The 24,141-nt window shown below is 34.8% G+C and overlaps 3 protein-coding genes across 8 annotated transcripts in view; 2 read left to right on the top strand and 1 right to left on the bottom strand.

Moving 5' to 3' along the window:
• The window catches only part of LOC135198069 (opsin Rh5-like), a 707,912-nt gene that overhangs the window by 288,082 nt on the left and 395,689 nt on the right, over positions 1-24,141 (bottom strand). The window lies entirely within an intron of this gene.
• Positions 1-24,141, top strand: part of LOC135198070 (choline O-acetyltransferase-like) — a 243,220-nt gene that overhangs the window by 96,185 nt on the left and 122,894 nt on the right. The gene's annotated exons all lie outside the window — the stretch shown is intronic.
• LOC135197494 (vesicular acetylcholine transporter-like) lies at positions 4,665-6,416 on the top strand. Its single transcript, XM_064224559.1, has one exon. The coding sequence runs from the start codon at positions 4,665-4,667 to the stop codon at positions 6,414-6,416; it is 1,752 nt and encodes a 583-aa protein (XP_064080629.1).

The following is a 24,141-nucleotide window of genomic DNA, read 5'->3' as shown; positions in this document are numbered from 1 at the left end:
GATGACTTGACCTGTGCTTGTTCGACTTCTCTGCAACATATTTTTTTCTTTCTTAGGTAAATCACAAACACTTCGGGTATGTTTTCTCTATTCCACCAAAGATTCGAATGTCAACATAATTAGTTATACATACTTACATGCATACATACATACACTCAAGTATATTTAATAAATCTTTTCAACAAATGAAAGATTAAATTTCTGAATCAGAAATGCTCTCCAAACATGGCACCTAATATCGTCTCATCATCATCATCATCATCGGCTCCAACGTCACATGGCGCATGAGGCACCTGAGAAATTCACCCACTGAATGTTTTTCCTGTTTTGTCTTTCACAAAACTGCACTCATCTCAACCCTTCAGATTAAAGGTTCAAAACTGACACTGATAACAAACGAGTAATAATACTGTTTTGATAAGCAAATCACCATAAGATTTACAAAGCTTGCTTGATAGAATCCATCATATAGCTAGAGAGATGGAACTCAAAAGAAATCTAACAAAATCAGAAACGATAAGGACAGTGTATGCACAAAAGAGACAATACAACAATACGTGGAGAAAGGATTAATGAAGTTAAGTCTATCAGATATTTAGAAACAATGATATCTTACACAAATTAGATTCTCGTGAGATGGAATTCAGTGAAAGACTGAAAAAGCCAAATCAAACAATGGGGCAGGATGAATAAGACTGGGAAATTTAATAGACTGCAACTGCATAATAAAGTAACCATACTTAAGTTTAGGACAATCTATTTTGCTACATGTGTGTATGTACGTACATATATATATATATATATATATATATATATATATATATATATATATATATATATATATATATATAATGTATGTTTATGATATATATAAATATATGAAAAAAATGGCGCTATTATAGGTATATGACCAATGAATGATATACTTTGATAACATTTGAATGACAGTTCATCATAGTTTTAAATGTTGCATGTATCAAAATTATAAAATATAAAATAAAATACAATAATGAAAAATAAGAAAGAAACATGAAAGGTAAATTTAACCAAACATTAACAAGAGGATCAAGCCGCACACTTCGGTACATTGGAAGTTTTGAAAATATGGTTAATGGCAATACAAAAGCCGGAAGAACCTAAATCTGGAAGCTAATTTGACAACTCGGCGCAAAATGTGCAAAGATAGTCCTTTCAATCCTGCAAAAAATAAGCGATAAAAAGGGATGTAGAGTAACCTGTGCATTATGTATAACATAGTAACTTTATATCTGCTACGTATACAGTGTAAGTTATGTCTAGTTATTTGATGATACAAATATGTAGCATCAGGAGGCAAAAGGCCGTTTTGCTAAAATAAATTTAGATATTTTTAAAGCTCTAATTGTTATCTAACTTTAGTATTTATAAGCCTTTCTGTTAGAGATACCAATAAACAACTGGACACAGCTAACATTTCTAAGGTTTGATAATAATAGGAGCATTTACCCTTGATGTTATTATATGTTATTAGAACTCCCTTTGTTATGTTGATAAGCAATTAAAAAATAGGGAAGAAAAGAAGCCGTTATCGAAATCGTTTTAATTTTATGGTAAACGAACAATATGAAATACTGACCTGAATTCCTAACCCCGGCATCCCAACAGATCTAAATCAATAAAAAGCCTAATTAATCATTTCCTTTTGTAACAATGTCATTGTAAGTATCGACACCAGGAGGAATAATTTAATAATGCATAGCGCTTATCACAGGCATTTCCTCACGCTAGTATTTCAGCAGTTACTACAAAAGTCAACAGCGTCATAATAATGACAGAGGTTTCCTTCAGCATCGCCATTTCACACCAAAACTACTTTCCGTACTAAATTAACTGGTGTCAAAATTATTTAAGTTTATCCAGTTTTCTCCTTCAATGTAACGCACTAACTCAATCGTAAATATGACGTGTATTACGCAAATGCAATAAAAACATTACCTTCACTAAATACCAAAATTTCTATAAAAAAAATTAAAACATCTACATGTAAACCAAACGTGAATAATTCAAGTTTAATTATGGAGCAGAAAGTTGGGTTTTATTTAAACATACATTATTTAGTATACTACATGTCTGTTTTGTCCTTTTTTGTGCAATGTTTCAATAGTGTTTGAATGTAGTGTAATTTTTTTCTCATATTGCATTTTGGCATATTTGTCATCCCACTGAATCCAGTATAACTCTTCAAAATATGGCCACAATGCACTGTGACAAAAACTGTAGTTGTGCATGTTGCACTTACAGTAGGTATAGCAGAGACTCCTCGTATATAGCAATACAATGTTTATTATAGTTAATTATCTATCATGCATCCAAGTTGCTGATCCACGATGATTATTCTTGGTTTAGACGTCTTAAAATTCAATAAAAAAAAATACTACTGGAAATATATATTCAGTATTCTCATTTAGCAAAAGGCAGTTAGTAACTTGGATGTCTGACAAATGACGATGTGGATGAGAATGGATAAAGTAAGTAAATATACTTTATACATATATAATAATGATGAAGGGAACGACAGAAGCCTCAAGCGTTCCTCTCGCATCCTGGTAGATAATTATTCATTTACTTTTATTTTCTTTTCATCATTTCACTTTGAATTCTACTGGAATTATTGCAATTTGGGACATAATTTCTGGGTGACTCGGTTAGCTTTAATAACCTATACTATAGCTTTTAAGATTTGTTTACATTTGGGGCAGAAAACAAGACGATAAAAAGAACAGCAAACGTCATGATAACTGAGCCATGAGTTAGGATACGGCTTATCACACATCATTATGCAACTGTCTTGTGAGTCTCTTAACGAAGAGACATGGTATAGAATACTACATAATTTTTACTTTGGTATACATGCGAAGTTACTGAACATGAGCGTTTTTTTTATTTTTTAAATCCAAGATTATTTAATTTTTACAAGATATATACGTAATCATAAAGCTATTCACCTTATGATCCAAAGATTCTTTTTAAAAGATTGACTAAAAATGATTGGATAAGAGCTTGCCTGGTCATTGAAAAACAAAAGTTCATCTCAGTTAATTAGATATGCATACTTCTGACTGCTACTTTTATAAAAAACAAATATAGGTCATGGAATCATAAGATCAGTTATACATATCTGAAATATCAGTTCAAATAATTCTCTTAATTCCTATTAAAAATTGTGACCGGTATGGAAGAACATATCTTAACATTTTGATAACAGTCTTTATAAAAGAAATTACAGTAATATTATCCAGCATTTTCGGCTTTTCACTCAAATATCCACGAGTCAATATATTTCAAGGTCATCTCATGACTCCAGCTACTTCCTAGTGATCCCATGATTCTGAGAAACAAAAGCTTTAACAGACGAGCATTCCATTTGCTTCATATTAACTTGCACCAAACCCAACCAAATTGGCCCTTTTTAAGAAGATTAAAAACTAACGAAGTATCTCTCTCTCTCTCTTCTTCAAAGGTCGAGAGGGGCTGTGTGAGGGAGGGAAGAGACCAACCACCCAAGAGAGAGAGGATCTACTGAGGCAGACGTCGTTCCCTTCTCCACCAATTTCTCCACCACCAACCACCACCACCACCACCATCATCAATCTCCAACACTGCTACTATCACCATCATTCTAAATAAGATTCTAAGAACAAAAATCTCTCGTTTGCCCTCGTCGGAATCGTATCTTTCAGCAACATCTCGCTCTAACAAAGTTAAAGAATTTGCACGGCGGGTGTCGCAAAGTCCGATGGAACCAACCGATTAGTGGATAAATTACTATTCATTTCATCCTTTCAGTGGAATGATAAGAATTATGCTGTTTTATGTCAATGAATGAAACATGCATTTGAGTAAAATATAAGTTCTATTAGTGACCTATTATTTTCTCATCGCAGTCAAGAAAAAAGAATTATATGTCTGTTCGGTTTTATTCAGTGTGTGTGTAATAAAATAAAACGCCATTATAAGGAAAAAGAAAAACAAGAAAAGAAATACGGTAAATAGGTCCTAATAAAAATTGAAAGTGGACTGACAAGGTGGCTAAATATAAAGTTTACACTATTTCTTTGTACTTATCACGCAATTCTAAATGAGTACTGGAGGACCATTAACAAACGTCTAAGAATCTAGTATATTTCTTCAATAGCTTTCGTTTGCCGCAGACTAATTTCACCGGAATCCTTCTGTGATATCCCCTTTAGGAAGTGTGCTAGTGGGTACTTTTCTTCCCTGACTACAAGCCCACACTCTCCATCTTTGGAAGTATTCTGAAGAACCCTCTACGCCTCTTAGTGCAAGAGTCCTTCAAGTCAGCCCATTCTCATTATTAAAGAAAATCCAGGAGAGGTCGAGACTGATCTTGCGAGCTTTTAATGGAAAAGAGAGCGGGAGAAGTATAGCTGAGATTTGCTAGTGAAGAAGATAAGGCATGAGCTGGGTTGATGCTCCCTCCCAAGGCAAAGTAGACCCCCATGCTATCAGTTGAGGACAATATGACATGCCACTGACAGAGGAAAGAGAAGGAAAAAGAAATCAAACACTGATGAAGTCCCAGTGATGCAAAAAGACACATATACCGCAAGTGATTTCTCCTGAAGCTTAAATTTGAAGGCACTTAAAACCATAAAACATTCAAAATGCCGGTACCAGACACAGTCAAGAACTTTGTGGTTCCTGGGGTTAATCTCAGCCTGACGGAAATATGGGATGCCCTTTACGAGGTTATGAAAGAACCTCGTGTCCAGAGAAAAATAGTGCTGGTTATTGTCAGCATAGCTCTGCTTTTAGACAATATGTTATACATGGTGATAGTTCCAATTATACCAGATTACCTTCGAAGGATTGGAGCATGGGAAACCCATTTAGAAGGCGGCAGCAAGATAAAATTTAACGAATCAGCAATAATATATTTTTCTAATTCCACGGGAAATTATTCATTCACAGATACACAGCTAAAAACAAAAATTATTAATCAGGTCATTGTTTATGAAGGTGAGGACACAGCCATAGGTGTCCTCTTTGCCTCTAAGGCTCTTATCCAGTTGATGATAAACCCTTTTTCAGGTACAATCATTGACAGAATTGGCTACGACATCCCAATGACTATTGGCCTGATAATCATGTTCTTTTCAACGGCCATTTTTGCATGTGGCCGATCATATGGCGTACTGTTCTTTGCCAGGAGCCTCCAGGGGGTTGGATCTGCTTTTGCAGATACTTCAGGTTTAGCCATGATTGCTGACACATATACAGAGGAAGGAGAGAGGACAAAAGCGTTAGGTATAGCCTTGGCTTTCATATCGTTTGGGTGTCTCGTTGCACCACCATTCGGAGGGACGTTATATCAATTAGCAGGAAAAGAAATGCCTTTCTTAATATTAGCTTTCGTCTCGCTATTCGATGCAATGATGTTACGATTAGTGATGCGACCAATTAAAGATCAACAGCGAGAACAAGGACATGAGCATGTACAAGGCACACCTATTTACAGGCTCTTTATGGATCCTTATATTCTCTGTTGTGCAGGAGCTCTAATGATGTCCAATGTGTCACTAGCTTTCCTAGAGCCCACCATAAGCGTTTGGATGATGGATACTATGCATGTGCAGGAGTGGCAGCTGGGGATGATATGGCTTCCAGCCTTCTTTCCCCATGTTGCTGGTGTCGTCCTTACTGTTAAGTTATCAAGAAAGTATCCTAACTATCAATGGATGATGGCTGCAGGTGGTCTGGCATTAGAAGGCATAAGTTGCTTCTTCTTACCTTTTGCTGCAAATTACTGGGTTGTGATGATGCCTATATCTGTTATATGCTTTGGTATAGCTCTTATAGACACAGCCCTACTCCCGACTCTTGGATACTTAGTAGACACTCGATATGTAAGTGTTTATGGATCTATATATGCCATAGCAGATATTTCTTATTCCTTTGCATACGCTTTTGGCCCCATGATTGCCGGAAGTGTTGTAGCTGGAATAGGATTTGTGGCTTTGAACATTGGCATAGCACTGTCTAATCTTCTGTACTGTCCACTGTTATATTCCCTACGGCATGTGTATGACTACAAACCATTTGAAGAAGAAGGACAAGAACAACTTAACATGGGAGATCCTCCAGGTGGCAAATTCCAAACTTACACCATGCAGGAAGGCCAACACGTTCCAGGTGAGGACCAAAATCACCTGGAATATGCCAAGCTTTCCAAAGACGGTACTCAGGGGAACTATGGAACATATGAGTCCATGGAAATGCAAGTGACTGATTATAATAACCAAGGGGCTAATGGACACGTAGCTGGTCAGCCAGCCAACCAGCGGCCGGTAGACAACAACCCCTTTAGACAACAGCAAAATATGCAACAAGGCGGTAGTTTTCATTATGACCAGTAAAACTTAATTGTAAATACGATAACAATGGTGAGTGATATCCATTTCAATGCTGTTTGTGGGTTTAGAAATACTTCATTCGTTGTTGTATATATACGAGTACTTAAGTCTATAACCAAATTCTAAAAGTGACGATTTATTTTTCTGTTGATTTACATAATGTAAACATGTATTGTTGTGTCATTCATGCAATAAATAGTGGCCCAGAATTTTACATAAATAATCTCTGTTAAGGATGCCCGCAAATGAGTGTTGTGAGTGCCCCTTAACTGTCCTGAAGAACCTAAAAACAAGAGAATATGTAGTAACTTAAGATGACAAATTGATATGATGTTATTTATTTTATGTATGTTATGAATGTTGTCATGGATAAAAAATATACTCTGCATGACACGGTGAATGCGCGCGTATCCTAATGTTTAGTGTATGTGAATTGTCCTTTTCAGAAAAGCAGCTGAGTAGAGTCTTTCCTATATTCGTGATGTTGATACTGTTTGATGTAGTGGTATATAATTAGGTTCTATTATATAGTTAGGGACCCCCAGCGCTCGAGATTCTGCTATGGTTGATGTTTTTCCGTTTCTGTATTCGCAATGAGGGAAAATCATCTCTTATCCTGTTAAACCGAATAGTTTCCGAAATTTCTTCTAAAAGTTTAGGGCTGGTGAGAAAATCGTTATAGCATTTCAAAATGTTAACTAATTGTTGCCTAGAGTTTGAAATTAAACTAGATACAAATAAATTAACAAAAATACTTGCAATAAAGTAAACAAATATTAAAGTTGTGACCAATAAAATCAACGCGACTTTATAATATAAAAATCTTGCAACTAACAGCTATGATTCGTTAATCTTGTGTTTCTATGAAACTGTTGTACCTAAATATTTAATGACTGCCATCCGATTGCAACGTTATGACTGGACACAGGCAATTATTTTATCAACGGCTTTGCCCCACATTGGGGTAAGTACATGATATTTTGGATAACATGCTTACTATCATTTTCATTTTACCGGATGATAATATTTTGAATATCTCGTAGAAAATATGCTTAACTCCTCAAACCAACCAAGCAGCACAACAGACAAAGCGACAATAATAATGTTGACATATAAATTATAGGTCCATTTTATTTGCACTAGCTCTTCTTACCTTTGTTTGAATCAAACGATCTTACTAGTGCGAAGACTGAAATGATGTGCTAAATTTTGTACTCATGCAATTAACTTAGGTCACACATAGCTAAGAATTTTGTTTGGTCAATGAAGATTTGTTGCAGGGGATACAGCAGATAATAAATTAAAAAAACAAATGCAATTTATGCGTTTTCTAAAATATATATTTAAAAATACTAGCCACTGAAGTAAAGAGGTGAACTAACGCTCATAATTTCAAGTTTACATATAGGTCATTCCCAAGTTGCTTATGGTCACTACCACTACCAATTAGAGAATAGACGCACCACAAAGTACTCCTTCTCCCTATTGAATTCATAGGTAATGAACAAACGAATTCGTAATTCATATAGCAAATTAAAACCTCCCCAAGACGACCATGGCAACGCAAACTCGAGTATGCGGGGACTCTCTAACGCATTAGCCCCATCACAAGCCGTCTGCACGCAGTTTTTAATAGTTGCCATATCACGAATCACTGTAGTCATAGAGATCTTGATAAGGGCAGCGCATTCTCAAACCTTGCTTACGGCCGCTTCGTTACTCGAGGCCTAATTTTTACAATGGCATCTCTTTTTCTCATGGGTAACCTCCCAATATCCAAATATCATAGATCATGTTATATTTACTCATCTTAAATTTAAAAATAACGCCTTCATGCCAGTTAGTGTTGCATCGCGCCAAGTGATTTCGAATCATGCAGATGCTATTAGAAATTCCCTATATATATTTATTATATATAGTATATATGTATGCATATATATATATATATATATATATATATATATATATATATATTATATAATGTAACGACCCAACCTTTTTAAATAAGCTAGCATTGAGCCTCAACAACCCTACAATGATACACTTCATTTTGTACATATCACATGAGACCTGCTGCAAAAATTTTGACCATCGTCTTACATTTATAGATATCTATTTTTGGAAGAAGTGCTAAAAATCAATGAAAACGTTCTTTTGTAAAGTGAAACGCGCCCGACGAAAGCTGGCATAGGAAGTGAGGTGGCCGAATGCTGCTGCTGCTGCTGCTGCTCGCTCGATTGTTGGGAATCAAGAGTTTGAATTCAATGCCTGGTAGCCTTCAAGGTTCTCTCCCCAGTGTCAAGGGAAATACAAAACCTTTCCTCAAGTATAACGAAAAAACTGATTATGTTTCTGATGACGCTCACATTTTTGGGATTCAACCTCCTCTGTCGAGACTTTTCGCCTAAATCCTTTAAGATATCATAGCATCCATTAGTTTTTCTCATAGATATAGATATCCTTTGAATCGATACCATTAAAGATACCGAACCGTGCAACTATTTCTACAATCTTTGACTGCTTTATCAATTTTGTTCGGTGTATTATTTTCTGGGGAGGAACCTACTCTTACACGTGCCTCATGATTCCGAAGAATTGAATGACTGGGTTTCTTCTCTAAGCAGGAAAGATTGACCGTGGAAACCTCATTATGCAACTTTACAAATGAATCAACCAAGAAGTACTACCTGGGAAACATGCCTTTCAAAGATATTCATCGCACTGAAATTTTCCTTCCGGTTTAATATTTTTGTAGGTGTTGATAAGAGGAAAATTTCATAGAAGCGGATATATCCGACACTCGAGATGCAGGTTTGATGCTGGTACTAACCTTCAAATCGATTCCTCCTCATCCAATTGAAACTTATATGATTCGCTGATAACGATAAAGATTAAACTGAAACGTTTATTTGAACATTGCCTGAAACGTTGCCTTAATATTCCTTCTTTCCTGCTTGAAGAATACAGAGTTTACAACATTTTTCTCCCATAAATCTAGTATGTTTGTATGACGCTTATGTAGTGTCTCTTTGAACTGAGGTGATCTACCCAAGTAGACTGTTACCTAGAAATCTTGTAGGTGTTGACTTCGCTCGATAGGAATTTATTAATGTGTCCTATGCAATCAATTTCATCTGAAATTTAAAAAGAAATGTGAGCTCTTCTGCATGTTTGTGAGTGTTGCGTGCATTTCAATATGCGTGTTATCTATATATTGCCCAGTTTATCAGTTTGTGTGTGAAAATGAGGACATCTCTGCATGTGTGCATACATGTTTTCGCGTGTGGCCAAGCTCTTACTGTTCAAGCGCATCAAATTCACAGAACATATGAAATTACATTATGAATTACATGTCCGTTTAATAACTAATATCAATGTTATCAGAAAGTAGAGGAATAATCTTCGACATCGCTAACGCCAATAATACCTGAATTTCTTTTTCTATCTCTTGATTTTCGAGGGGACCTGCGATACAAGGAAGGTTCATTTTCTCGTAAACGTTTATCAGTCGCACGAAGCAAGATATGTCAGTTCACTGAACATCAGGTGTTTTTCGTTACTGATGAATACCTACTAGTACTGTGTTCAAGGCTGATGGCATTCATTTACATTATACATGCGCACTTTACGAGAGCAAAATACATATTAAATGAAAATATTACAATGTAGTAGGGAAGTAAAAATTCTTACCGGATCATACTTCATTGAAGAGTTCATCTTTTCATAACGAAAAACAAGTAAACAACTTTGGGGTTAGTTTGTATGAAAGAAGCGTGTTCCGTTTACAGGAAATGTTGCTTATTTTTTGCTTTGAATATACGACTTCTTTTTTAGAAGCATATTTGATTAAACCAAAACATTTCTTAAATCGAGTACAATAATTCTTAAGTAGAAGTTATTTAAACAATATTTTTATAAGAAGTGTAAAATACTATATTTATTGATAAAGTAGAAAATTCTGAAATATAACCAAAATAATAGTCATGATATCATAATAACGGAAATCTTATAAATTCTGTAAGAATGCTGTTTCTGTTGCATGAAGACATCAGTTTCCTTAGTATAAACTTACTTGATCCTGTATATAGAACTGCATAAAAATGTCTTCGCAATTATATATATGAAATATATAAACTTATATGTATATCGCAACAGAAAATTACATTATCTCTAAACCAAATCTTTCATACCAAAGTATTCGATTTAAATTATTTTCAATATTTTCTTTAAGAATAATTCGATGTCTTCATCTTTTTCGGATCACTTTTACTTCTTATAAACACCTCAGTTTATTAAAGGCAATAAGCCAAAAACCTTGGGACATTAATAATCAGCAGCAGCTTTTACCATTTAAAAGAAATTGTAAAGTTACAGTGAGCCCCGAAGTTTTGAAAATAGCTCTAAACACTAAACATGAACTTTAATATGACATAAAATGGCATACGAAAATTTCAAGAAAAAATATCAGTTTATTAGTAAACTACACTGAAAAGCTAAATAAATTATTTCTCATACAATGACTTTGCCATCTTACTCTTCTGACCTTTCTCTTTCTCTTTCCCTCTCTCTCTCTTTTTCTTTCTACCCTAAGTATTTATCAACCCCGTTTTGATTCGTCCAAAAGATAGATTACATTTAGTTGAAAGCGAAAGAAATATGGCAATTCATAGTCAAAATCAATTCTAAATTGGGAGACCTCATACACTGATCAATTGGGGAGAATCTGAAAAAATTTCTATAATGTGAGGTCAATTTTCTTTTGTCTTTAAAATAATAAATATAAAAGAATGACATAAGAAGCTACTTTTTAGCCCCAACGAAAAATTAATTATTAATGCCATTTTTCTATCACGTAGAAAAAAATATATATTTCTATATAACTAAAATCCCCATCCCTTGGACTAACTGCTAATTAACTTGTTTTTGACCAAAGTTGACATACAAAATAGTCTCTCTGGCGATGACAAGGGTAACTGGCTGTTCAGATCAAACAGATGTTCTTGTTAAGGCCGCGCCTTCGCCATATCTCTACGAAGTTAAGAATGAGATAAACTGGTAAATGTGTTTCCTTAACAACTGCATCATATAATTTTACCTATATACCTTGCCTGAAGAAACCCACACCCAGTAGTTGCAATTTCTAACTCGACTTTTCATGCTGTACTAGAGACCAGTTTCTTACTGAATATTACTTACATCTCGCCTTTACTGTCTCAATATACTGATGACTCCATCTCTGCTTCTTAGTAAATAAGAGCTAATTAAATCTTAATTCACACGGGAAAGAGTTGATAATCATAATATACAAGTGGCCACTCGAGAAACTCATCACATAATGGATAACAGATAACGGGATATTAAAACAAAACTATGAATTTAACCCGACATTCAATATGATTTTCAGCTATCATGTTGTAGTCACAAAAAGATTGTGCTTTCATAATGTTAATATATCTTTTAGTGTGATTTATATTTATTTCCACATTTTATATAGACTAGCAAAGTATAGAGATGGCAACCCCAACCTTCCCACAAAACAAAAACAAAAAAGAAACCCCCTATTCGGTAGAGATCGGTTTCCTAACAACTTTCACCCTTTCCTGTTCAACTTTCCAGCCTCCTTCGATTTTTCGCACTTTTTGAACCTTCTCCTTTCCATTAAGATTTTACCACTGCGTCTAACGTGATGGTTAGGCCATTTGAATCGCCATATCACTAACGACTAAGACAGTCTACTTCCTTTAAAAACCTACTCTCTCCTAGGCTTAATGCAAAAATGGTTTCAAACAAGAGCTGAATCGAAGGCTTCAAATTCCAACCAAAATAAATAAAAGCTTTAGTAAAAAGGCGATAGGCTTCCGTCACTTCAAGGATAAACATTAGAGCACTTCTTAAGCTTTCCATGAAAAGGCAGTACGTACGCAAAGTAGAAATATGAGGCGTGATAGTTCTGGAATCTTGCTGTTCAGCTGTTGTTTGGATGTTTCACTCTTCTTGTCTTTTATCTGATCTAAGCTCGTCTATTTGAACGTTTATATTTCCTAGAGCCTGCGAGTGTCGTGGGCTGACATGTAGATATTGTACATACGGAATCCTGTTGTTGTCATTATTGCTTAATAGTGTTGTTTCATGTGATGTTGGAATTCTCGATTTTAAACCTTCTAGTTCAGAGTTAGTGTTTTTCCAGTGACAGTAGATGGCCGAGTTAGAGGAAGTATGCGAATTAAGGATGAGTTCAGCTGCAATGAAAACACTATGACATTGCATACCTTTTCCTCCATACGTCCTAAAATCATTCTTGTTTTATTTTCTATAGTCATTTATAGAGTACAATCATTTTTTGATTGAGCAAATAAATAGAGACCTTGTTGTAGGATTTGAATGAAAGGGAAATGAAATACAAAGTTAAACGATGCTACTGATATGTGTAGAACTTTAATGTAAGATTTATGATATAATTATGTAGCCAGCTTATGTAACTCATACAAGTCAAATGTGAAAGTCTTTTTTTTAATATATTTATAAAAATAATGGTGAGACCTAGTAAATCCTACACAACTACTCACATTGCACAAAATAAAGGCCATTTCAGAGTTGATTAGAGTAGCTGAAAGCAGAAAAAACTAAAATAATAGAGTAAAAATGGCAATCTATGAAATGGTAAATATCATTAAGGTTGGTAGTACTGTAGTTGTTTGTGTATATGTATATGTGTATCTATATAGCGGTGAACATGCGCATGTAGTTGCCTCGTTGACCGGGTTCGTTTTTCTTCTCCCTAGAAAAGATCCACTCGCATTTCTCTAACTTATGATTGATATTTAAATGTTTCGCTATCCTGATACTTCCTACTTAAAATCAAATTCTGATAAAGTGAAGACGACGACGAAATTATACTGGACAAAGGAAAAATAAATTTTCATTGAATCCTATAGAGCATTAGGAAAACGAATCCTATGTGCAGAAAAAGATTAATGATGCATTTGCAATACATGGCTCTTTTCAGGGAGAAGGTCGGACCAACACTCCCAAAAAGTTTTAGAATACAGCTCCTTGAAATTCTTTCCCTTGACAAAATGTTGTGTCGAATGTAGCTGTGATATCTCTAAAAGGAGACAAAGTGAGAGGTGGTTTGGCAAACCAATGTTGGTGGTGAAAAATAGGTGGGTTGGTTCCTAAATTTCCAAAATGCTAACAGAAAATGTGACAACACCATGTCGTCATTCTCTAATGTCTGTATGAAAACCACAGTCACTGTACTTGAAAGGAAGTTCTTCTGAACATCATACTTCTGTCATTTCGAATCAGAGATGTTCCTCTTCATGAAGGAATCATACGTCTTAATTTCAGTCATTTCATTCATTCCAGTTACAGTATAATAAATTAAAATTAACTAACAATTCTGGTAAAAAAAATTATTAACTAACAATTCTGGTTAAAAAAAAATTTATCTGAAAATATTCGAATGATGACAAGATGGTCTGCTAAGTATTACCTACACATTATTAGTCAAGCTAATTAGCAATATGGTAAAATTACTTTGAGAATTTCAAATTCATCATAATGAAAATTCGGAATTTTAATTCCAAATTGGTAATGTATTATATATTGATGTCATACAAGGGTAAAAATTATACGTTCATCAAGCATGAAAATCCCAACTGGTTGCATCACCACATCACTTTACTCCGCTCATAAATAATTATATAAATATATTTAATCTAATCAGCACTGTTTATAACTGTGTCCGGGGGCGACATCCCCAAACTGACAACCTATCGGATCAAAAACTATATGGTGAAAAAACAGTAGAGCGAAAGTTATGATTATTAGATAGGATGCCTATTAATGCATATGCCCATTCACCACATTACACAGTCCCTAAAAAACTAAGTTGTCTATAAGGGATAAGATATGTTTTCTCCTTTAAAATATACTGATTTTGTTTTCACAACCAGCTGTACTTTTAGAGGGGCTTTCATTACGAGTCAGGGAATTAATCATTACGACGTCTCGTTATTTGCTGACAAAAGCTGGATCAACGTTGTCTTGCTTTATTGAATTAAATTTCTGATATATGTATATATATATATATATATATATATATATGTGTGTGTGTGTGTGTGTGTATATATATATGCATGTATATATATACACACACATATATATATATATATATATATATATATATATATTATATATATATATATGCATGTATATGTATATACATTATATATATATATATATATATATATATATATATATATATATATATATATATATAAAATTTTACTTGCTATACTAGATTCAGGTTGTGATGTTTGTCGATGTGCCCCCGCCTTGTTGTTATGGTTGAAGCAATAATTTTCTAATGGTTAGCATGGGATGTAGGATAAATAAAATGAACTAGAGAGACACAGAAAGTGCACGAAGATTGGAAGAGAATGGAATATCTGTACCAAAGGAAGAGAGGAAAAATTAGGAGTAATTTCCTGGAATTAATGACATTATCTCTTCCTGTTAACACATTAAGAATTAAAGCTTTCTTTAAATATAAAACTAGACTACACCGTAAGAATAACAATTCACAAATATAGAAATCTAGTTATACAATTCTCACAATGCAATTGGGATAACAGAATTACTATAATATGGTGTTTAAAAATAACAAAAAAACAATAAAATTTAATATGATGGGAAATCTTCTTTAAATTCATCAATACAGATTAGAGACGATAATCCATACTAATGAGTCACCGGAGAAAGGGAAAGGTTTCAATGCTAGGCCCTCTGATTGCACTGGATATGCTGCAATAATTCAACTGGGAAATTCACAGTCTTTCAAATCCCGCTATCCTGAATTACATTTCTATAAGCATTCACTGGATGGATAGTCCACAATTCTGCACTTCTGACTTCATGTATCAACAGTGTTCCGTTGCGAAGGAAAGAGGAAATAAATACAAATAAATCTTCTGAATTGTACTGTCTTTCTTACGATGATCATTATGGTACAGCGAAGGTTTGTATAACTCGGGAAAGAAATAGTGGGAATTGATAGTTATGTTCGTGACTGAGAGTCGAAAATGATGTGGTTTGCATCTAGAATATACCATGCGAACAAACTTTGCATGACACTTGGTTTTTTATGTCAAATAAATGATGAAAGAGGAAGTCTTTGATTTTTAAGAATAACTAAAGTGAGATTAAAAAAAGAAAAAGACCTCTGACTATAGTATATGCTATCCTACAAGTCAAGAATTTATTTTTGTTTCATGTATATTAAGTGCTTTTAATAGGTATGTAAGTGTTATCATAAAAACATGTTACGAGTGTTCTTAAAAAAATTACTGTCATGATGAAATTGACTAATGCGATTGTAGACTGCGAAAGTGTCGAAGACACTGTCGAATTCTCAAATAAACGGTGATGAAGATGTGTCAGTTGTACTAAGGTGTATAATTTATCCTTCTAACTATTTTTATGAAAACACGATACAATATATATATTTATATAAGATATCTATAATATATATAGATATAATATATATAATATATATAATTAGATATATATATATCATATATAAATATATAATATAATATATATATTTCAACCAATACTATCTTTGGAAAGGGTGACTCCAGGATGTAAAATCGTTTTGGTTCACAAAAGGGCTTTTAGGATTAGGTTCCTAGACTATTTTTTCACCCTAATTTACTGCTCAAGTTAACTTCTTAACAATAATATGCCTTGAACGGAAATAGAATCCGCACAATCTCGCTGGAGAAGAAACGTTCCAACCTCCGGACTAAGAAGACCTATAACTTTTATTTCTTTTTCATCAAAAAGCCTTTTTGCTGGGAAGATTTAGTTCTACAAGGCGTTAACTTTCTGCCACGCAACAGGTCCCTATTCCTAGGCCATGACCTTCACCCTATCTGTGATTTACCCCAGCCGGCTATTCACAGCCTTTATCAAAAAATGTGGAAGAGATTTCAAAGCAAAGGGACACATGTCTTTCCTCACTGTACCTGGTATTTAAATCAAGGTTGAGGAAGAAACAATGAATTTTCAAGATACAGAAAAACTTGAGCTATTTTCTGATAAATCAGTTGCACTTCATTTTACGCTAAATACAAACTTTGTACTCGGTGGGTTGTAGCGAGTCGAAGTCATGGTGTACAAAGGGCTGGAAAATGTAACATCATCAATAAAAAGGCACTACGAATACGAAATTGACCTGCAGCCACTCCCTTTAAGAAAAGACGCTTGTGTAATCAGTAGTACATTCGTTGATCAAGTAATTGGACACTGATTCGATATCGAGATAAAGAAGGACGAATGACATGCTCCACCAAATAATCTACAGCTATTGGCGTAAGCAGTACCTGATTATGTGCTTGGAAACGGTGTTTGCAAGAGCTATACAGAAGAAAATTATTTTATAAATTATGCTTTAGCATCATGTATAATGCCATTGGCCACTCTAGATAGACAACTTTCGTGGTCATAACCAGAATTAAAAAAGCCATAGGTTGGCGTCATTACGCCAATATACACAGCTGGCACAAAACAATTTAATGACAAATAAGTATATATATATATATATATATATATATATATATATATATATATATATATATAATATATATATATATATATATATATATATATATATATATATGTGTGTGTGTGTGTGTGTGTGTGTGTGAGTGTGTATGTGTGTGTGTGTGTGTATCTCAAGTATAAAAGGCCCATTCAAATACTCTGGTTTAAAGCTACGGACTATATTTCGGTGGACTGACTTCCATCCTTATCAAGTAGTGAATGACAGAAGTTACATTGGCGAAATATATATTGGGAGATATGCCCTTAGGTGATGCCTGGGGTCACTGCTAAGCCGACGTTGATTCTGTTAATTGTCGTAATACACTTCATCGTTGCCTTAAGGTAGATATTGTCTATATGATCAGAGTCCCAAGCTCCATTGGAAAGGGTTGATCATATTATCTTGTTTTATCAGTGAAGATTCTACCATCTGACATTTGTATTGACAGCTGCTTTTGTATAAAATTCAGGATGAGTTCCAATCCATTTCTAATTGAGCTCTTATGTTAAGTTATTCTTTCCGAGAGAGATTTTCCGGTGAATCCATAGTATGACTTATCATAATCCGTACAAGGGATTTCATAGACTCCTATGTCTTTAGAAATTGGGCTCTGCTGAACATTAATTAAGGATTTCCCCAATGTATTCAGATGAAAGGGTTGGCTGGCGAAAGGTTTGTGTCATCTCTCATAAATTATCCACATGAGGGATTGCGATTTTGCTTGTGAATTTTTCCTTTTCTTTGTTTTCTGTGGGTTTGTAAAAAATGCTCTTTGCTTTATGTATGGCTTTTTCTATTATGTACTTAGGGTATTTTAACAAGATAAATTGATTTCTGTTTGTTTCAACTTCTTTGTTAAGAAAATCTGGGGAGCTCTAAGAAATTAGTTATTTGCTATACAGAGTTTAACTGAAATGTCATGGTAGCTGTAAAAATGTTATGTATGAAAGTGAGAATGTCGCTTTCCTGAAGACAATGAATTTGCAGTTGTTATTCGTTCTGATGATTAAGACATATAAAAAGGGTATTTGGTTATTGTTTTCCCATTCTACTTTAAATTTTATGCATGGGACCAGGGAATTTAATCTTTGTAGAAAGACACCAAAATCAACCCACTCGCTTTTCCAGTATGTTAAGATGTCGTCTACATAACGAAGCCAAATCTTATATGCAAGTTTGATAGGATTTATAATCACTGTTTCGAAATACTCCATATGTGTTTGTACATAGGTAATGAAAGAGATATATAACGTGGAGTATAAAACCATAAATAATCAAGGGAAGGTACTATTACACTTGTGATAAAACACGAATAATAGTTCCCTGGTGTACTAACGATAGAAATAATTACTACAAAATTAAGGCAGATTTACACTATAAGAGCACATCGTTTAATATCATGCTGAGGTATATGGCGAAGCTCGGTAAGACTGAAAACTAGGAGGATTGGAAACTTTACGAAAAGAGCAATAACACACTTAAAAATGGTTAGTAATTAATATCCCAAAGCTCCAAAGACAAGGGAATACCAAAAGACAATAAGAGGAGACACACGCGATGAAATATTCTTTTTACTGGTACTGAATATCTTTTAGGAGTCTTGTAAGTAATGCTGTGAGGAAGAACCCTGGGAACTATGTGAAGCTGTATCTGATAAGCAAAGAAGAGAACAGGAACAGAGAAGAAGAATGTTGTCTACTTAAAGGTATTAAATCCAAGTAAAGTAAGGAGAAAACAAGGCGAATCACTAAGAGATGTCATAAACTGCTAGAATGCATGTAAGTTTTATGAGACGCTGAATAAACGTAATGAAAAGCACTGGGACGTAAAATGCTATGTAAGTTTAGCGAAAATCAAGCTTCAAACACCAAAAGAGAGTAACGAGTGTTACATACAGAAACCACTACACCCAAAGAAGATTTTAATGGTCAAGTGCTGCTAAAGGATAGTACTGAATGTCAGAATGTTTTCTCGTTTTACTTCATTTCCCAACAAGGATTCCTTATTTGAAAGTGTCAGCGAGGGATGTACAGCTGTACACTATCCAATGTACAGTAAGAGATCCTTGTTAAAAAATGCACAAAATTAATTGAGGACAGATGTTAACAAATGCTGATTTTAGGAAAGGGACCTGAGACAACGCTGTACCCTTTTATTTACGGTGAAAGGAATATGTGAAGAGTACAAATAATAAGAACACGTGAATCACAATCTGAAGTTAAAATATTTTTCAAGAGGATAAGGCTTGTACCCTAATTGATATATATCAGTTATATCAGAGAAGAACAAGTAAAAATGGGCAGAAGTTTCTCCTGAGCGACTGAGTTTTCTGTACAATGTATAATGCTGTATAAAACCATCAGCTACGATCGCTTCAGTTGCTTCCCAGATACGATAGAGTGAGGATGCGTCCCACCCATCCGGAAAGCTCTGCCAGATGCAAGATCCAAGGCTAAATTTAACCTTACCTAGAATGAAAAGTACTGAGGCTAGAGGCTTGCAACTTGGTATGTTGGATGATTAGAGGGTGGATGATCAACATACCAATTTGCAGCCCTCTAGATCTGGGGGCGGACAGAATAAAGTGCGGACGGGCGGACAAAGCAGGCACGATAGTTTTCTTTTCAGGAAAACTAAAAACATATATCAATTTGTGGAGTAACGTTCGTGATTTTTAATACGGAAATGACTAGTCAATATGAAAAGTAAGCACACAATAAATATTTATAAAAATAAATAGTTACAGAATTGTTTACCCTTAGTCACGGGAGTAAGAGAAAAGAAAAGGGCCATATCAAGAATGCTTGTTCATACCAACTGACTGGACACTTTGCAAATAATTCAGAATATAGTGAAGAATATATATATATATATATATATATATATATATATATATATATATATATATATATATATATATAGATACATATACGTATATACCGACCAGTAATAAAATATTAAAACAATGCATTATCATCTCAACCATGTATTTACGTGTGTGTGTGTGTGTGTGTGTGTGTGTGTGGAAGTAAGGTATTTCCGTATTCATGTGTACTTATATCAATGTCTAAAGTCTTTACGGTTATATGGTCAAATACCTGGCCAGATATAAGCTGGTCCCAAATAATACAAAACATAAAAATTACGAAAATCCTAACGACGCATCCATGGATAAATTGAACTAAATTCAAGAGGGAAATTTGCACTATTGGGACCCATTAAATGAATAGAAAAAAAAATTAGGTGGTATTTCTAAATACTAAGGCACACTAAGTAAAAGTCTAGTTTATATTCTCCATTTTAAGTTCTGATAGTTCCTTGGGAGGCAAATTGTGGAAAAAATGAATTCCCCGCTCCTGTTTGCTTTTGTCGGCCATTACGAAATCCGATTGAGATCCATTTGCACGAATGGATTCCAGAATCTTTATTTGTATACCGCTGTAAACAACGACTGTCGGTTCTCGTTTTAGATATTTTTCCAAGTTACTTAGCCATAACTGCTTCGCAAAAGTTCTGACAACCATTTTAATAGTATCTGCAAAAATCTGATAGGAGAGAGAGAGAGAGAGAGAGAGAGAGAGAGAGAGAGAGAGAGAGAGAGAGAGAGAGAATCGTATAATATTTATTCATTTCAACTTCTCTTCCTATTGCGTAGCTGTGAAAAGAAAACATGGAAACAAAATCTGCACTTAACAACGTGAAAAGTCAAGAACATTTTGTATGCAGGCAAACTTGCACTTTTACTAATGCAAAAAATGTCCAATTTCTATCCCATGGTTAAACCACATTTTATGAATGTGAAACATTAACGTATATATATAGCACTACGGAAAATAAGCATACATGGTAGTAACGTCAGCCCCAAGAAACTCTATTAAAGGAAAAATAGGGAGATTGTTTATAAGCTTCAAACGACATAATCTCGTATTTTGGGTAAAGAGACTCAGTTTAAGAAATTACAACCAGGCAATATCTTTCATCAAAATAAGGCAAAACGCAAAGGCCAAAACTGGGTACCAACCATAATTACCTAGACAAGTTCCATAATTTATATTCATGAAGATTTGGAGGAGATCTGTTATTGTTGACAAACATGGGGATAGGAAAGGGAGAAGTGCTTGGGTAGGGAAGGAGGGATATAGCGGGACTAACGAAGGGATGTGGAGAGACTAACGGTAGGAAAAGGATAGTGAAAGAGTGAGAGGAGTTACAGGAGGGTGTCTGGAGGAGGATATCAGGGAGGGTGATGGGGATAAGAAGGAAGGAGAGAGAAGTGGTCGGATAAAGGAGAGAGGGGACTTAAGACGGAGGGGATGGGAGGGGAGGGGAGGGGAGGGGAAGGGAAGGGAGGGAGGCTGACGCAAGTATGAGAAAGGACATGTTGTTTGCGGATGAAATGATAAGGAGGATACGGAATACCAAGGAGGAAAAAGAGGAGATGGGAATAAAAGCAACAAAGAACAGCATAAAATATATTTAGAAATGAAAGACGACATGCCTTTGCGCGGGGGTAATTTTATTTAGAACAAGAAAAGAGAGGTGAAGGGAGATGAGATAAAAAGACTTAACGTGAAAGACGAAGTGGACTGCTAAAAAAAAATAAAAATAAAAGGAAGTTAGAAACACGAGGCATGGATATACTATACCAGAGAAGCTGTATAACCAAGAGAAGTAGCCAAAACAATATAATTTATATAAGAAAATTTGGGGAGAACGAAGAAAGGAAGAGACAATGAGGGACAACAAGAAAGAAAAGAGGAAGAGACGAAGAATAAAAATGAAAGTGAGATCATTTGAGGAGAGAAAAATAGAATGATTAGGTCATTTGAGGAGAGCAAAAATAGAATGATAAGGTTAGGTGGTGGAGGAATCGGAATACAGAATTTAGGCTAAAGGCCAAGCGCTGGGAAACATGTGGCCACTCAGCGCTGAAAGGGAAACTGAGAGTAAAAGGTTTAAAAGGTGCAACAGGATGAAAACCTCGCAGTTGCGCTATTAAACAACTGTTAGAAGAGGGTTGAGGAAAGTAAAAAGAAAAAAATAATATGGAAGGAGATACAGTAAAAGGAATAAAAGGGGTTGGTGATCAGGCCGTAGGGACGCTGCAAAGAACCTACAGTTTATCGCGTGAGGTGCACTGTCTACCCGTGCTTAGCCCCATACGAGAGATAAGGTTAGGTGAAATCCAGAAAAAAAAAAATGAAAAATTGAGTTAGCACAGAGAGCAGAAGAGAAGAACACCGTAAGAAAGATTACCGAGTGAGTACTATGACAACTATTACATGTCTAAAACAGAATAACCAGAGTTGCTAAATGAATTATACATACGAAACTTAAAAAAAAAAAAAAAAAAAAAACCTACCCATGAAACTCTCTGGAAAACTATAAAACAGAGAAGAATGAGGAGTAACAGAAATGCAATTTGGGAGGACAGAGCTAAATTATAAGCGAAAAGGCAAAACCATTAGAATAGGGACTGAAAGAAAACTTGAAAAGAAGTATATAGGCAGAAGAGCTATAAACATACTGAGGAAAGAGAAAGAAGAATAAAGCTGGGATGAAAAGGTAGCCAAATTAAGGTTACTGGAATTGAATAATGGAAAACACGACAGACAACACTACGTCTTCAGAACAGAAAGAAAAACAAATATGTGAGAACATGGAAACATGAGAAAACCTGAAGCAAAGATGGAATATAGATAAGAAAAAATTGCCAGAACAGCAGATCAAATGAGAATAGGACAGCAGTAAAAAAAATCTAGCAACGATTAAAAGGACTTTAGGAATCCAAACTCATAAGAAAATGGATACGAAGAAACGGGACATTGAATATATCCTCTGAATTGAATATATCCTCTGACTGTGAAATGGAATTAAAAATGTAGAAAATGGGTCTGATGACAGTTTGCCTCAAAAACGCATACATGCAACAGTGCTATTAAATCCACTGACTTTTCTGGATGGGTAAATCCTTCCTACAGTAGAACTCTCGAATACAAATATCTTATTCCCCGTAATGTATGGCAATGATCCCTGCTGAGACACCCAATAAACATACATGTGTCCACTGAATGTAAAGAATGATAAGCGGAGAGACTAGTTAAACAATACAGATTAGATTCGATGCTCACAAATCCTTAAGTTATTCAGTAACTGGGTAGAAAAAAAATTAACAGAAACGTAAGAACTTTTCGGCAACACTACGGTCAGATTACTTGCTGCTGATTGGAATGCTTCCATATTAGCAGTCTTCCAGAATAGGCTATTAATGCATTTCTAAAAGACTGGCTTTGGTACGAGTTCTCATGTAATCACCCATCCTAAACTTGGTCGCTAAGAAAAGGTGATTCTCAAAACATGCAAAGCCATTTAGTTATCCCCTACCTGCTCTGCAGCTCATGCACTGAATTTAGCCCTTGCCTGTCGCCTAGGACCTAGGTCTATAAGGCGAACATAAATATTTCAGTCTCTTATTATTTCAATCAAAACCGCATTTTAAAGGATACTGAGCCTCGTGTTCATATATCTCCCAGCTAACAAATACGGTCTTCTTAGAAATTTCCTTCTCCTTCATATGCAACGTGTAATGTTATTAAACAAATATTACCGGAAAATAAGCCTCTTTCTACCACTAGTTTTGTAAGGTTTCCCTAGGTATAACAATAAATATTGTCTTTGCATGAGCTATATTATACCTTATCATAATTAATGAACGTCCATTGATTTCCTCATTATCAAGAGTGCCTGCGTCACACCAGGAAAAAGCAATCCTAAGCCAATTAAACTATTAGTCATAGAAAAACATGCCTCATTTGTGGTACTTTTTACCAGTGAAAAGAAAGCAGCAATATTCAATTCAGATGGCATGTCATGCTCACATTTTAAGATAATACACAATTATTAAGATTAACCTTCAAGGGCATATTGTTAACAAGGACACTTATGTTCCAGTGGAGATGAAATACCGTCTTCGTATTAATAAGGCAAGTCAAACTCCAATTAACATGGATGGACATATCCTGATTAAAATGCATAGTCATATTCCAGTGAGGATAACAAGAAATATCCTAATTAGGATAGTGTGCCATATTCACATTCATATGAATATCTTACATTCTA

Source organism: Macrobrachium nipponense, chromosome 21, assembly GCF_015104395.2.
Source record: "Macrobrachium nipponense isolate FS-2020 chromosome 21, ASM1510439v2, whole genome shotgun sequence".
NCBI classification, from domain to species: Eukaryota; Metazoa; Arthropoda; class Malacostraca; order Decapoda; family Palaemonidae; genus Macrobrachium; species Macrobrachium nipponense.
This window is presented reverse-complemented; position numbering and strand designations above follow the sequence as displayed.

Bases quoted from the DNA above. Each gene is read 5' to 3' on its own strand.
- LOC135197494 (XM_064224559.1), top strand. From the start codon at position 4,665: ATGCCGGTACCAGACACAGTCAAGAACTTTGTGGTTCCTGGGGTTAAT.